At 45.9% G+C, this 16,235-nt stretch overlaps 1 protein-coding gene across 1 annotated transcript; it reads left to right on the top strand.

The window, feature by feature from the left end:
• The first annotated feature begins 1,280 nt into the window (after positions 1 to 1,280).
• On the top strand, positions 1,281 to 15,687 carry ASB6 (ankyrin repeat and SOCS box containing 6). The gene is made up of 7 exons (XM_082263462.1): positions 1,281 to 1,345; positions 4,378 to 4,522; positions 6,404 to 6,579; positions 9,503 to 9,609; positions 10,856 to 10,964; positions 12,659 to 12,745; positions 15,000 to 15,687. The coding sequence occupies exons 2-7, from the start codon at positions 4,401 to 4,403 to the stop codon at positions 15,674 to 15,676; spliced, it is 1,278 nt and encodes a 425-aa protein (XP_082119588.1). The 5' UTR covers positions 1,281 to 1,345; positions 4,378 to 4,400; the 3' UTR covers positions 15,677 to 15,687.
• The last annotated feature ends 548 nt before the right edge of the window (positions 15,688 to 16,235 follow it).

Raw genomic sequence — 16,235 nt, 5'->3', positions numbered from 1 at the left:
TTATTATTATTACAACATAGGATTTATATAGCGCAGACAGTTTACGCAGCGCTTTACAACTTCAGGGCAGAAAGTAAAAATACAATACACTTTAATACAGTAGGAATCAGAGGGCCCTGCTTGTTAGAGCTTACAATCTATGTCTATATCACAATTATCTCTTAGCTCCTGTCTGTGCCATGCATACTGTACAGTTTTACAACCTCCCTATTGCCATCTGCTGCAATATTGTATATTATGTTATAATTCATTATATTATAATCAATAATAATATATAATAATAATATATTATATTAATTATATATTATATTATATATATATTTTTTTTTATATTAAGCGTCTCTACACTCCCCTTTCATTCTTTTAGCTGATGGCTCTCCACTGACATCTCGTGGCCTTAGTCTATATTACACTTATTGCTGTATTTTCGACTGTGTACTGCAAAGAGCGCCGTCTCTGTACTGCCACCTTCCGGCCCGTAGTGTGTATCGCAGGTGGTTATGTAAGTGCTTAGTGCCGCTGTGTTGTCCCTGTACTGCCACCTGCCGGCCCGTAGAGTGTATCGCAGGTGGTTATGTACGTGTGCTCATTGTGCCGCCGTTGTGTCGTCTCTGTACTGCCACCTGCCGGCCCGTAGTGTGTATCGCAAGTGGTTACGTAAGTGCTTAGTGCCGCTTTCGTCTCTGTACTGCCACCTGCCGGCCCGTAGTGTGTATCGCAGGTGGTTATGCACGTGCTCAGCGTGCCGCCGCTGTGTTGTCTCTGTACTGCCACCTGCCGGCCCGTAGTGTGTATCGCAGGTGGTTATGTACGTGTGCTCAGTGTGCCGCCGTTGTGTCGTCTCTGTACTGCCACCTGCCGGCCCGTAGTGTGTATCGCAAGTGGTTACGTAAGTGCTTAGTGCCGCTGTCGTCTCTGTACTGCCACCTGCCGGCCCGTAGTGTGTATCGCAGGTGGTTATGTACGTGCTCAGCGTGCCGCCGCTGTGTTGTCTCTGTACTGCCACCTGCCGGCCCGTAGTGTGTATCGCAGGTGGTTATGTACGTGCTCAGCGTGCCGCCGCTGTGTTGTCTCTGTACTGCCACCTGCCGGCCCGTAGTGTGTATCGCAGGTGGTTATGTACGTGCTCAGCGTGCCGCCGCTGTATTGTCTCTGTACTGCCACCTGCTGTACTCTGCTGTTTATTACACCCCTGCCAATAAGCGTATAATCTGTCTGCTGCCACCTGCTGGCCATTCTGCATATCGCCTTTTAGCCTTAGTCACTCAATGCAGCTGATAAACCCAGCCACGCCCCCTGCCCAGGTCAGCTTCCGTTTCCGGTTGTGGGAGCCCCCGGGCTGCAGGTGAGAGGGGCTCTGCTGGGGGGCTGGGGAGGGAGATGGTGAATGAACCCCCGTCTGTCACGTGGTGGGGGGGTTCTAGGAGGTGTGTCGTCAGGATGGCAGAAGAGTCCTGGGGTGACGTCATGAGTCAGGGGAACCCCCGGGGTGTCCTCTCCTGAGGGGGAGGGGCTGGGCTCCTCATTCCCTGCCCCCTTCCTATACATGGAGTTGTATAGTACATAGGATGTGTGATTATTGTTATACAGCACACGGGGGAGGGGGAGGTCACATAGCTGGTGTCATGGCTGATCGACCCCCCCCCCCCCCCCATGTCCATGTCTTCATTCACCTAGCTCAGGGGTCTTCAAACTACGGCCCTCCAGTTGTTCAGGAACTACAATTCCCATCATGCCTAGTCATGTCTGTGAATATCAGAGTTTTACAATGCCTCATGGGACGTGTAGTTCCGCAACAGCTGGAGGGCCGTAGTTTGAGGATCCCTGGGCTTGTTCCTATTCACCAGAGGGACAGGAAACTTCTTGTTCCGGGTCACAATCCATACACAATATCCCCGGCTGTTCAGTGATGCTGACTGCTGGAAACCATGGAGACTCAAAGTGAAGAAATGTCCTCAGCACACAAGGGATGCCTCAAAAGGGTCCAAAACTTTATTCCGTGGTCACATGATAAATATTTAGCAACGTTTCGGAGTCACGCAGGGCCCCCTTATCAGGCAAGTGACTCCCATGGCTCTCCTTCACTGATGTGAGAGTGCTAATGTGATGAAACACTGCATGGTGATCTCCCTGGTGATTGCTCTGCCTGTCTGTGTCAGATCTAATTACTGTTCAGCTCTCACCTGCACCAGGTCCTGCATTAACCTGTGTTGTATGTGGAGAAAAGCAACCGCACTCCCGTTTGAAAGTATGAAGTATAAAATACATTTAATGAAACTCCAAACGATAAAAACAATCCATAATACAGTCAGAGACAGGGGATGAAGACACAGTTGTTGACGCGTTTCACAAACTTACCTTCTCTTAGTTATAACCATGCATAACCTACCTGCATTAACCTGTGCAGTGCCAGGCCTCAACGGAAACCCATCTTCACCATGGCCTCACACGAATGTTGCCAACTGTCACTCCGCAATGTACCCCCCCCCCCCCTGCCATATAGTGCTGTGGTTGTGTTCCTGATAAACCCAACAATATGGAAATGCAAGGCAGTATAGGGGGATTCTAGGACAATATCCCCCCTCTAACCCTAACCCTATGTCCAGGGGGATGTTTTCCGGGGGGGGGGGGGGATATTATCCGGGGGGATGTTGTCCAGGGCAATGTTTTCCGGGGGGATATTGTCCTGGGATACCGTATAGGGGGATGGGTACAGCCTTCTGCATGTGTACCTGAAAACTGCACAGCAGCGGATCGTCTACCTATTGTTCTTTCACCCCACTGGCCTTGTATATGGTGACAACTGCAGAATTATATTAGATAGGACTGTAGGTGGCTGATTTAGGACAATATAAAGTGTAAGTCCACCCTAATACTAAAATTCCAGCATCTACAGACAGAGCTTACACCTCTCAGTCTACAAAACTGTTGTCAACCTACAAGGGACTTAAAGGAGAAGTCCACCCTAACACTAAAATCTCTACATCTATAGACCTCCACGATCTAACAATAACCTCCCTAGCCCTGTAAAAAATAAACCAGTATACATAGCTTTTTTGAAGCCGATCCCCGCTGAGCAGGCGGATGACGGCTCCATCTCCACTTACTTTGTCAGATCCCCGCTCTCCTCTATGGGAGATCGGATGAAAACGGACCGCCTGTCCGCTTTCATCCGATCCTCCAGACGGAAAGAAAATAGGGTTTCCATCCATCTGGATTTCATGGACAGAATCGGATAGCAGCGGGTATCAGCTGAGAGGTCACTCCTGACATCTACTGCTCTTTAGGGATGCATGGAGCATCCGATCCACCTGAAAAAAACTGACAGACGGACCGGATCAGAAAGCCGTGTGAAAGGGGCCTAAGATAACTAATATAAAGTGTACCTGTCCTCTCTTCCCAGTGAAGGCGAACATGGCTGATTGCTAACGCTATTCTCTGTTTATAATCACGGGATCAGTAGCTCTATATCAGTTTTTGCAGATGACACAAAATTGGGCAGGGCAATAACTTCACATAGTGAGGCAGATATCCTACAGAATGACCTGAACAAAATAACGGAGTGGGCAACGACATGGCAAATGAGGTTTAATGTGGAGAAGTGTAAGGTTTTGCACTTGGGGACTAAAAACATAAAAGCACAATACACTTTAGGGGGGGAACAAAAAATGGAGAAAGATCTGGGAGTCTTGGTTGATGATAGATTAGGCAGTAGCATGCAATGTCAAGCTGCAGCTGCCAAAGCCAGCAGAATATTAGCATGCATAAAGAAAGGGATGTATTCCAGAGATAAGACTATAATCCTTCCACTTTATAAAACTCTGGTCCGACCGCATCTGGAGTATTCTGTCCAGTTCTGGTCGCCAGTCCTCAGGAGGGATGTGTTGGAGCTGGAGAGAGTCCAGAGAAGGGCAACTAAACTAATTAGGGGATTGGAGGACCTTAATTATGAGGAGCGTTTACAATCGCTTGATTTATTCTCCCTGGAGAAGAGACGCCTGAGAGGGGACATGATAGCAATTTATAAATACCTCAATGGTGATCTCAGCATAGAAAAAAAACTATTCAGTTGCAAGGATTGCATGAGGACTCGAGGACATACAATGCGATTAGTGGAGAAGCGTTTTAACCTCAGGCAACGCTGGGGGTTCTTTAGTGTTAGAGCTACAAGATTGTGGAATTCTCTACCACAAGAGGTGGTTTCTGCGGGAAGTATGGTGGCTTTCAAAAGACTCTTAGACGTACATCTCAAGGATCAGAACATTCAGGGGTATGAGAGATGATTGCGGCCACACACACCTACACAGGTTCAACTGGATGGACTATCGTCTTTATTCAATCTCAACTACTATGTAATTTGTATTCTGCTTTGGACAGAGTGAAAACGCAAAGCTCCCAGCATGCCTTTCCTCCACGGCTTCCGGAGGATAATATTCGAATACCAACCACTGGTAGATGAGCTGCTTGGCGCAGTGGGCATACAAGACCCGGAGCAGACAGAAGAGGCACCAGACAATGCCAGGTACACAATACAACGCATGACTATTTACTGCGGCAGTCAGCCGCTCCTGGGCAAAGCAATGTAGACCTACGTCGCTCACCCAGGAGCCTGTAGGGGCGAGCGCGTGCCGCCGGCGGCACGCTCATGCCCCCGCTCGTTCCCTGCCTTCACTGTGCATGTGACCGTCGGCTCCGATGTCCGCCGGGCACTCGCGATCTTCCACAGGAGAGGGAGAAAGACAGACGGCTGATGTAAGCACAGAGGCTATGTGATCCTGCTATGTAGGATCGTATGTCTCTGTGATTACATCACAAGGCACACCCCCCCCCCCAGTTAGAATCACGCCCCTAGGGACACACTTAACCCCTTGATCACCAATAAAGTTAACCCCTTCCCTCCCAGTGTCATTTTTACAGTAACAGTGCATATATATAGTACTGATTACTGTAGTAATGTCACTGGTACCCCCAAAAGTGTCAAAAATGTCAGTCAAGGGTCCGATCTGTCCTCCGCAATGTCGCAGTCCCACTAAAAATCGCAGATCGCCGCCATTACTAGTAAAAAAAACAATAAAAATGACAAATCTTTCCCGTAGTTAATAAACGCAATAACTTTTGCGCAAACCAATCAAAATACGCTTTTTGCGTTCTTTTTTTGTTTTTTTTTACTAAAAATATGTAGAAGAAAAAAAATTGGCATAAAATGTTAAAAAATTTAGATTTTTACATTTTCTTTTTTGAGAATTTCATATAAAAAAAATGTGAAAAATATTATTTTTTTCAAAATTTTCGCTCTTTTTTTGTTTATAGCGTAAAAAATAAAAACCGCAGAGGTGATCAAATACCACCAAAAGAAAGCTCTGTTTGTGGGAAAAAAAGGACATTGATTTCATTTGGGTACAGCATCGCACGACCACGCAATTGTCCGTTAAACTCACGCAGTGCCGAATAGCAAAATAGGGCCTAGTCATTGAGCAGCCAAATCCTCCGGGGTGTGTCTATGGGAATGTTTGACCATTCTTCCAGAAGCGCATTTGTGAGGTCAGGCACTGATGTTGGACGAGAAGGCCTGGCTCGCAGTCTACACTCTAATTCATTCCAAAGGTGTTTAATGGGGTTGAGGTCAGGACTCTGTGCTGGCCAGTCAAGTTCCTCCACCCCAAACTCCATGTAGTCTATTTCAGTATATATGGTGAGTTAACTACTAAAATAAGTGCAGTTGAAGACTTTCCTGGGTGTAAGAAGATGTCCGCTGCCGCCTCTTCTGTCAGATTAGGAAACCTATTGAAATGCATAGCGGCCATGTGGGAGCGCATGCGCAGTAAGCAATTTTGTTTGCAATGTCACTTCCATTGCTTTTTCTGATGGCTAGCAGTGTTCTGATAGAACACCGGCAACGAGTCAAGTTCTTCTTAAGGCCCCTTTCATACGGGCAACCTGATCCGCCTGTCAGTTTTTCGGGTGGATCGGATGCTCTATGCATCTCTATGGGGCAGTGGATGTCAGCTGAGACATCTCTGCTGACACTCGCTGTTATCCGATCCGGTCGGTGAAATCCGGCCGGATGGAAACCCTATTTTTCATCCGTCTGGAGGATCAGATCGGATGAAAACGGACAGGCGGTCCATTCTCATCCAATCTCCCCATAGAGGACAGCGGGGAATCTGACAGCTCTGTCTCTGCACACAGAGCAGAGACGGAGCTGTCATCCGCCTGGTCAGTGGGGATCGGCGGATCGATCCCCGCTCAGCAGAACAGATCTTGTTGGACGGTGCGCCATGTGAAAGGACCCTTACTTTGTTAGCTACCAAGCCAGTATGAAATCCATCACTAAGCTGTTGTTGTGCATAAAATGTAAATAGCTGTTTGTACATCACATTTTCTTTGTTCTGATTGCCCCCAGTTACCTGGTCGGACACAATGACAAGTTTCTGGCTTTGAGTGAACTCCTGGAGAGGCACTCGGACTCGGCCTATTACAAGGATGGGATAAGCTACTCTCTGCTAAAGGTGGCTGAACTGGGATTGGTCCCCGCTGCTGAAATCCTCCTGCAATACGGGGCTGATCTCAGCTTTGAGGGTAAGTAATCATCCCCTGCCAAAGGCATGTGTGTATGAGAAAAATATTTAAAGTGGTTGTAAAGGCGGAAGGTTTTTGAGTATTGGGGGGGGGGCACAGAAGGTTTTTTACCTTCATGCATTCTGTGTTCAGCAGCCCCCCCAATACTCACCTTTCATGCATTATATGTGTTCAGCAGCCCCCCCCAATACTCACCGTTCATGCATTATATGTGTTCAGCAGCCCCCCCCTCCCCCCCCCTAAGACTCACCGTTCATGCATTATATGTGTTCAGCAGCCGCCCCCCCAAGACTCACCGTTCATGCATTCTATGTGTTCAGCAGCCCCCCCAATACTCACCTTTTATGCATTCTATGAGTTCCGCAGCCCCCCCCCCCCAATACTCACCGTTCATGCATTCTATGTGTTCAGCAGCCCCCCCAATACTCACCTAAGCCTCCTCTTGATCCAGCAATGTGCACAAGAGTCTTGGCTAACCCCGGGGTTCCCTCTCCTCATCGTCTGAGCCAGTTATTGATGTTTACAGAGGAAATTTAAACAAACAGAATATATTAGGATTCTGGTACAGATCTCGGGGGGGATAGCAGCAGAAAGAAAAACATATTTACAGCCTTGTATGATTTGCACAGATACAGTGGGTACGGAAAGTATTCAGACCCCCTTAAATTTTTCACTCTTTGTTATATTGCAGCCATTTGCTAAAATCATTTAAGTTCATTCTTCTTCCTCATGAATGTACACATAGCACCCCATACTGACAGAAAAACACAGAATTGTTGACATTGTTGCAGATTTATTAAAAAAGAAAAACTGAAATATCACATGGTCCTAAGTATTCAGACCCTTTGCTCAGTATTTAGTAGAAGCCCCCTTTTGATCTAATACAGCCAGGAGTCTTTTTGGGAAAGATGCAACAAGTCTTTCACACCTGGATTTGGGGATCCTCTGCCATTCCTCCTTGCAGATCCTCTCCAGTTCTGTCAGGTTGGATGGTAAACATTGGTGGACAGCCATTTTTAGGTCTCTCCAGAGATGCTCAATTGGGTTTAAGTCAGGGCTCTGGCTGGGCCATTCAAGAACAGTCACGGAGTTGTTGTGAAGCCACTCCTTCGTTATTTTAGCTGTGTGCTTAGGGTCATTGTCTTGTTGGAAGGTAAAAACCTTCGGCCCAGTCTGAGGTCCAGAGCACTCTGGAGAAGGTTTTTGTCCAGGATATCCCTGTACTTGGCCGCATTCATCTTTCCCTCGATTGCAACCAGTCGTCCTGTCCCTGCAGCTGAAAAACACCCCCACAGCATGATGCTGCCACCACCATGCTTCACTGTTGGGACTGTGTTGGACAGGTGATGAGCAGTGCCTGGTTTTCTCCACACATACCGCTTAGAATTAAGGCCAAAAAGTTCTATTTTGGTCTCATCAGACCAGAGAATCTTATTTCTCACCATCTTGGAGTCCTTCTGGTGTTTTTTAGCAAACTCCATGCGGGCTTTCATGTGTCTTACACTGAGGAGAGGCTTCCGTCTGGCCACTCTGCCATAAAGCCCCGACTGGTGGAGGGCTGCAGTGATGGTTGACTTTCTACAACTTTCTCCCATCTCCTGACTGCATCTCTGGAGCTCAGCCACAGTGATCTTTGGGTTCTTCTTTACCTCTCTCACCAAGGCTCTTCTCCCCCGATAGCTCAGTTTGGCCGGACGGCCAGCTCTAGGAAGGGTTCTGGCCATCCCAAACGTCTTCCATTTGAGGATTATGGAGGCCACTGTGCTCTTAGGAACCTTAAGTGCAGCAGAAATCTTTTTGTAACCTTGGCCAGATCTGTGCCTTGCCACAATTCTGTCTCTGAGCTCTTCAGGCAGTTCCTTTGACCTCATGATTCTCATTTGCTCTGACATGCATTGTGATCTGGAAGGTCTTATATAGACAGGTGTGTGGCTTTCCTAATCAAGTCCAATCAGTATAATCAAACACAGCTGGACTCAAATGAAGGTGTAGAACCATCTCAAGGATGATCAGAAGAAATGGAAAGCAGGAAAGGAGTTAAATATATGAGTGTCACAGCAAAGGGTCTGAATACTTAGGACCATGTGATATTTCAGTTTTTCTTTTTTAATAAATCTGCAACAATGTCAACAATTCTGTGTTTTTCTGTCAGTATGGGGTGCTATGTGTACATTCATGAGGAAGAAGAATGAACTTAAATGATTTTAGCAAATGGCTGCAATATAACAAAGAGTGAAAAATTTAAGGGGGTCTGAATACTTTCCGTACCCACTGTATATTCTTATCTCCTCTTTAGCCCAAAATGAATACAGAGAATAACAATGTTGCAGTGTAGAGTTCAGTACATGGTTAAAGGATAAGTTCACCTTTGTAAAAAAATAAAGGGAAAATCTTTTTGCACGTAAAAAAAAAAAAAAAAAATGGGCATTTAATATTTTTTACTAGGAGCGTGCAAAGCATTGTAGCTGCCATCAGCAGATTGGGGGTGCAGTGCAGGCCTTTGCAGACTGTCAGTGTAAGCTGTCTGCTCGTACCTCTGATAAGGGCGAGGAGTTACAGAATGACAGGAAGCATCAATGAGCTACATAAAACACTCAACAGTGCCCTGGTAGCAAAGGCTGTCTGTACTTGTAGTTCTCACATTAATAGAATGTGAATGCGGGGAGAAGATCCCCCCGCTCACTGTCCCAAGGGGAATTGGAGGATGCGGGGACTGCTGCAACAATAACATGTTACACCCAATGATTTTGGATGTAATATGTTATAAAAGGTGAACTTTTCCTTTAATCATCACTTTACCTGCACAGGTATGGGTTCACTTGCATGCATATTTATTAATGAATGACTGAAGCAGCTCTTGTTCAGGGGGAATGGTCCAATAAACTGGAAGTTTTAACCTTTCTTACTGTTGTGTTTCTTCCAGATCCAGTGACCTATTACACAGCTCTACACATCGCAGTCCTGAGAAACCAGCCTGATATGGTGGAGCTGCTGGTGCAGAATGGAGCTGATATTAACAAACGGGATCGGGTAAGACATAATCTTTTTTTATTCTTTATATATTTTTTATCTGGCTGTATACTATAGGCTTCATTTACACAGGTGCATAAACCCGTACCTCCTTGCATAGGGTGTGTTTATGCGCTCGGGGAATGACAAGTGTTGGGTGCAAACACAGGAAGATTGATCTTTACTTCGGAGTGCGGTCTAATGGACTTTATTGAACAAAAATAATGTTCCATGGTACAGACATCAAGGACACGCGAACAAGAGCTGTTGATGCATTTCACGAACTAAATTCGCTTACTCATAACTAAAGACTGACATTTGGATGTGTTGCTTAAATGAAGACAAAGCAGCTGAAAGTACTTGACATGATTAAATCACTCCTCCCATAAGGGTGAACAACCACCTGATAGATCAGTGATGGCGAACCGTGACACCCCAGATGTTTTTGAACTGCATTTCCCATGATGCTCAAGTACAACGCAGAGTGCATGAGCATCATGAGAAATGTAGTTCCAAAACATCTGGGGTGCCAAAGTTCGCCATCACTGTGATAAATGATATGCCTGGCTGCTGCGACTTAATTCAACAAACACATCCAATATAAGTGCCAGTTCACACTGATCCAACTTGTCAGGCGACTTGGTCGCCTGACAAGTAGCGCTCCATGCTGTGCAATGGAACCGTTCTAATCAGAGCGGCTCAAGTCGCTCCGACTTAGAAAAAGGTTCCTGCACTATTTTTTGCAAAGTTGGAGCGACTTGCATTGACTTCCATTATGAGAAGTCGTTGCAAGCCGCACAGAAGTCGCGGTGCACGGGCGACTTCATTCGTTGCCTGAAGTCGGGGTGACTTCGAGTCGGATCAGTGTGAACCGACAATAAATTCCATGCATAAAGATATGCAAAATAGCAACACATGGAAACAATGTAACAAACATTGTGCAAAGCAAAAACAATCCAAAATGTGTATATGAATATAACAAATACAATAAAATAAAGTAATAACAATGAATTGTTGAAAAAACGAGATATGTATGTATCACATGAATCGTATGAACACCTTTATAAGGATGTGCTAAAAAAAAAAGTGTTACGTGCAGCCAGCTTGTCAAAATCCATGACCGGCTGAGAGACGCGGCGGTTGTACGGATCATAACACACGTCAGTGGTTACATCTGTGAAGGAAGGGAAGTGAAGAATTCTTCAGTATATGCGCTTGCTATCTAGAGAGCAGACAGCTGACCATCTTGCATATTCTTTGGTTTCAGATTCATGAGAGTAGTCCTCTGGATTTGGCGAGCGAGGAGTCAGAAAGACTGCCCTGCCTTCAGCGACTATTGGACCTTGGCGCCGATGTGAATGCGGCTGACAAAAATGGTCAGTGAGTGACACTGCTGCCACCCTGAGACGGAATTGATTGGAAATGAAATGTTTACACACAAAACAATTACAATTTCTCTATCGTTCATCGACAGACGCAGCTCCATCTCTCCAGCGACTATAGTAAGCAGCAGCCATACTATATATATATATATATATATATATATATATATATATATACACACACAGTATGCTATACATATACACACACACACCGTATGCTATTATATATATATATATATATATATATATATATATATATACACACGCTTACTATAGTCTCTGAAGAGATGGAGCTGCGTCTGTCGATGAACTTCAGAGAAAAGGATTTTATGGTAAGTTCTTTCTTGGTGTGACTTTATAGTTCTCAAACTGGACTCTGTAGCGTGCAGCTTAAGTTTTTATTTTCTAAACTCAAATCACTCCAAAGCAGCTTCCAAAACAAATGAGAAAAGCCCTGCTTTGTCTATCTTTACCTCCCACCACTAAATGTGATGGGTGGCTTAACTGGCATATCGGGGGAGCTTGAGGGGCGGGCCAGGACTTTACACTTTGGGCTGTATTTGGACGTTACATAAGTGAGAACTGTGGGATTTTGAGGTCTTGGTCTGCAATGGAAATACATAAGGATGCATGCTGGCACCTGGTCAAAGGCATGAATATATCCATAGCAAAGTATGCAACTTCTATGGGGCCCATTCTTGCTACATAGTGATATATGAAGCAGTCGTCGTTGACAAGTTAAATAAACTGAATGTATTATAACTTCTATGAGGGTGCTGTGGAAGCCAACAGGGATTCTTTTTAACTAGAAGGATTGCTTTTAAGATGAACTGGGCAGACTGACCCTTAAAGAGGAGCTGCAGGCTCTCTTCCAAAAATTGAAACAAATACTGTAGCTCAGGGGTCTTTAAACTACGGCCCTCCAGTTGTTCAGGAACTACAATTCCCATCATGCCTAGTCATGTCTTTGAATTTCAGAGTTTTACAATGCCTCATGGGAGGTGTAGTTCCGCAACAGCTGGAGGGCCGTAGTTTGGGGATCGCTGCTGTAGTTGCTGCCTTTTAACCACTTGCTAACTGCGGTATTGCCGAATAAAGGCTACAGCGCAGTCAGCTAGTTCTGGGCCGCCGTGGTGGTGCCTGCTGCAGGGCGCAGGTGGCACGCTCTGAATATGCAGTGTCCGGAGGACATTGCAGATCACATATCAAGGTAAAGAGCCAATCACAGTGGCTCTTTACCACTGGATCAGCTGAGGTCAACAGAAGCTGGTTATCGGCACTCCTTGGCTTGTGCTGACAGCGTGAGGAGAAGAGGGACAATAACCAGCTTCTATAAAAGGGACATCTACACTGATTATCAGTGCCCATTAGTGCAGCCTCATCAGCGCACATAAGTGAAGGAGAAAAATTACATAACAAAATATAAAAATGTATTATTTGCACAATTTTCGGTCTTTATTCGTTTATTTAGCAGAAAAAATAAACCCAGTGGTGACAAAATACCACAAAAAAAGCTCTATTTGTGTGAAACAAAATGATAAAAATTTTATTTGGGTACAGTGTTGCATGACTGCGCAATCGTCATTCAGTGTGACAAAGCCACATTCAGTGTGAACCAGGGCTAAAGGCCCGAGGGTGTTACTTTTTTTTTTTCGGGCCGTCATGTTTTGTTTCTTTACTCTTTCCAGGTAAGACTGCACTGCTACATGCCCTGGCCAGCAGCGATGGAGTTCAGATCCACAACACTGAAAATATCAGGCTCCTGCTGGAAGGAGGTAAGTGGTTCGTCCCTGGGAAGTTTGCCATCGTTTCCGTGGTCACTTACCGGTGCTGAGATGCCAGGTAGATTTCCCTGTGAAGATTCCCGATCTCAGCATATCCTAGCGTGCAGGTCTGAACCAGGAAAATACTGTGTTACATTAATGCAATGGCATCTATTCATGCTTGTCTCCTTCATAAACCACACTGTTGGTCAGCAGTATGTTAGAAGGGGATGGGAACAGAATGTGACAGATGCTGGATTGCATATTAGCTTGTTAGTTAAAGGAAAAGTGGGGCAAATGTTAATTGGTTATCCTTAGTAATTTTTTTACAGTATATTTTAAAATGATATTCCAGCGTTGATGAAAAGCAAAAAAAAAAAATTCACACCAGGTGAATTATATTCATAGCCCGTTGCAGGGGATGGCTGTAAGTGAAGTTCCAGCTGTGTGCAGGCTTCTTGTTAAAGGATAACTTCACATTTTGGAGAAAAACATAATAATCCATAGACTAAAAAGTGAGTTTTTACCTTTTTTATATCCACCCAACAACAAATTGGGCAAAATAAAAAGGATAACGCAAATTGCGTGTGCACTTTTTCCCTAAGGAGCTGGGAAATCATTGCACCCCTTATCAGTGGATCAGGGGTGCAATGCCAGACTATTGTAGACATGCCCGCAGCTGTCTGTTGCAAAGCACCAGTTCCCTGCGCTCAGAGAGGTGTAGTTACTAGTCCACCTTATTAGGGTCTTTCTACTGTTTCTGGAGCTGTGGACTCGGCTACCCAGGATAATGCTGCGACCTTGCTGCCCTTTATACGACCAGGGAAGTCTGGAAATACTGCAAACAACAAACAAACACAGGGGCGCACGGGCCTAGTGCATTATCCTTTGATTGGTTTATTTCAAAGAAGAAAGATTAAAACTACTCACGAGTTCTTGGTTAAAAGCATATCACATAAGGAACGCAGTCCTCAGTCGTGTGATCTGAGGGTAAGTTGTCCCTTGAATTCGTAATGGCTAAACGCGTTTCGAGGCTTAGCCTCTTCCTCAGAGCCTAGAGAGGCATATCTAAGCCCTTGCTTAAATACTAAAACAATGACATTTGAAACAAAGACACATATTGAGGTCAGACCCTCCTCCTGTGGGGCGTGTACAAAAAGCGCCTGCCCACCTCGTCAATGGCCATTACGAATTCAAGGGACAACTTACCCTCGGATCACACGACTGAGGACTGCGTTCCTTATGTGATATACTTTTAACCAAGAACTCGTTTGTGAGTATTTTTAATCTTTCTTCTTTTAAATAAACCAATCAAAGGATAATGCACTAGGCCCGTGCGCCCCTGTGTTTGTTTGTGTCTTGTCCGCAGCTGTCTGTGACTGTTCACAAGCTACTGGGCTTGTGAATGAACTACAAGGCCACTCATCAGGGACCTTACAGTCCATTCAGAGCTTTAAGCCGTAAGCCACAATAGCTGACTGCAGTTGTGGTTCGTGCATTCGCAGGAAACTGTGAATGAATGACGCAGCCGCGTAATTTTTGAATAGGGACAGCAGATGCAGGGAAAAGATATCCCACTCACTGACACGGGGAGCGGAGGGGGGAGAGAGGCTGCAGCTGCTGAAACACATTCCATCCTAAATACGGGTGAAACACATAACCTGTTCCAACCTGTTCCAAAATGTGGATTTATCCTTTAAAGGAGTGAGTTGGACAAATTTTGCATTTTTTTTTTACTTCTGGCTGAGATCACTGCGGCGATCTGAGCTAGAAGTTCGGCGCCCCCCCCCCCCCCCCCCCCCCTCCTTCCACTGCAGTCTTATGGGACACATTACCGGTCCCAGAAGAATATGGGACCATTCACAAGGTTCATGCTCAGTAGGAAACAGGCGTTGAAGCTGCAAGGCTTTATTTCCTTTTTCCCCTACTAAAGATGCCAGCGTCTGCACCTGAAGCTGATTCGACAATCAGCTTGGGGGTGCCGACATCGCTGGATCCCCAAACAGGTAAGGGTCCTTTATATTAAAAGTATTTGTAGCTGCTTTTAATTTTTTTTTGGGGGGGGGGGGAGAGCCTGGAGCTCCTCTTTAAGATACTGGTAGACTACTTTGGTGTCCCCACAAATTTGAGGGTATTCTTGAATTGGTAGCTGCAGAGGCTGATATAAATGGGTCTACCTGCTTTGTGATGCACTGCAGAATTGTTAGCTTAATGCAAATAAATGTAAATTATAGGCGTAGAAATCCATTGTTTTTTCTCTTCGCAGGTGCTGATGTAAAGGCCACCACGAAGGACTGTGACACCGTCTTCTCCAGCATCATCTTCCTGTTAGGGGAGACGGTAGGATCTGACAAAGAAGAGGCCAAGCTGATCAATCACTTCTGCTTCCGGGTCAGCCGGCTCCTGATTTCCCACGGGGCTGACCCCAGCGACTGTCCATCTCACGAGTCCCTCACTCACACGTGCCTCAAGAACTTTAAGCTCCACTTCCCTCTCTTGCATTTCCTGCTGGAGTCCGGCGCCTCCTATAACTGCTCTCAGCATGGTCCTTCCTGCTGGTCCGGCTTCCATATCATGTTTGATAGGCTATGTTCTTACCTGGGAAGCTGTGAGGACTGTGACTCTCTGGAACTACTGAACAAAGCTGAAAGCGTGCTGGACCTCATGATAGCCCAATCTCCTCGCATCTCCCTGCCCAGGAACTTTGAAGTAAACCTAGCAAGCTGCAGCGTCCACGCGGATAGAGTGACTGTCCTATACCAGTCCCTGAAACAGCTGGAGCAGTCGCCTCCTTCCTTAAAGCACTTGTGCAGGGTCTTCATTCGCCAGAGGCTCAGGCCATGGCCTGTAGATGTAAAGGTGAAGGCTCTTCCCCTACCAGACAGGTTGAAGTGGTATCTCCTCATCATCCACCCCACTGCCTCCTTGGAGGATGATCTATAGCAGCCTGATCGGTCACCCTGACCTGAAAAGACTCTACACCAAGCTTGGGCAACCTGCGGAAGTCCAACTCCCAGCATGCTTTGGAGACCGACAGGTGGTCTAAGCTGGTGTTACCCAGTCCTATGATTCAGTGTATTGGTGACACAACATAAACCAATTTTGGCTTCCGTAGCACAGAGAATTCCCCCCTTCCCGTGGATCTCTCCTGTGTGTGATGTTATCTTGTTAGTTAATTGACGGCTGATCCATTTCACCGGTGCCGGTCTGCTGTCACTGCATGTGTCACATTCCCCCATAGCCAAACCTCATGGGAATCCTATTTATTCCAATAAGCCTCCGTTCACACTAGGTCGCTCCGACTTAGGGGGCGACCTGTGAAGTCACGTGCAGCGCGACTTGCACGGACTTCATATAATGACTGTCTATGCAGGTCGCCTCAAAGTAGTACAGGAATGTTAATGCGGTGTAAACAGTCATTTTCCGTAAGGTACTTTTTATATCGATCAGTGAGATTCCATTAACGTGTGTATAGGTCACCTCCAGTGATAAACCTGACGTG

Source organism: Pelophylax lessonae (assembly GCF_965119305.1).
Source record: "Pelophylax lessonae genome assembly, chromosome: 7".
Lineage (NCBI taxonomy): Eukaryota > Metazoa > Chordata > Amphibia > Anura > Ranidae > Pelophylax > Pelophylax lessonae.
Note: the sequence above shows the minus strand (reverse complement) of the source record. Positions and strands in the feature narration are given on the sequence as shown.

Bases quoted from the DNA above. Each gene is read 5' to 3' on its own strand.
- ASB6 (XM_082263462.1), top strand. From the start codon at position 4,401: ATGCCTTTCCTCCACGGCTTCCGGAGGATAATATTCGAATACCAACCA. The intron at 4,523-6,403 runs GTACACAATACA...GATTGCCCCCAG, and splicing joins GAGGCACCAGACAATGCCAG to TTACCTGGTCGGACACAATG. The intron at 10,965-12,658 runs GTCAGTGAGTGA...TACTCTTTCCAG, and splicing joins GAATGCGGCTGACAAAAATG to GTAAGACTGCACTGCTACAT.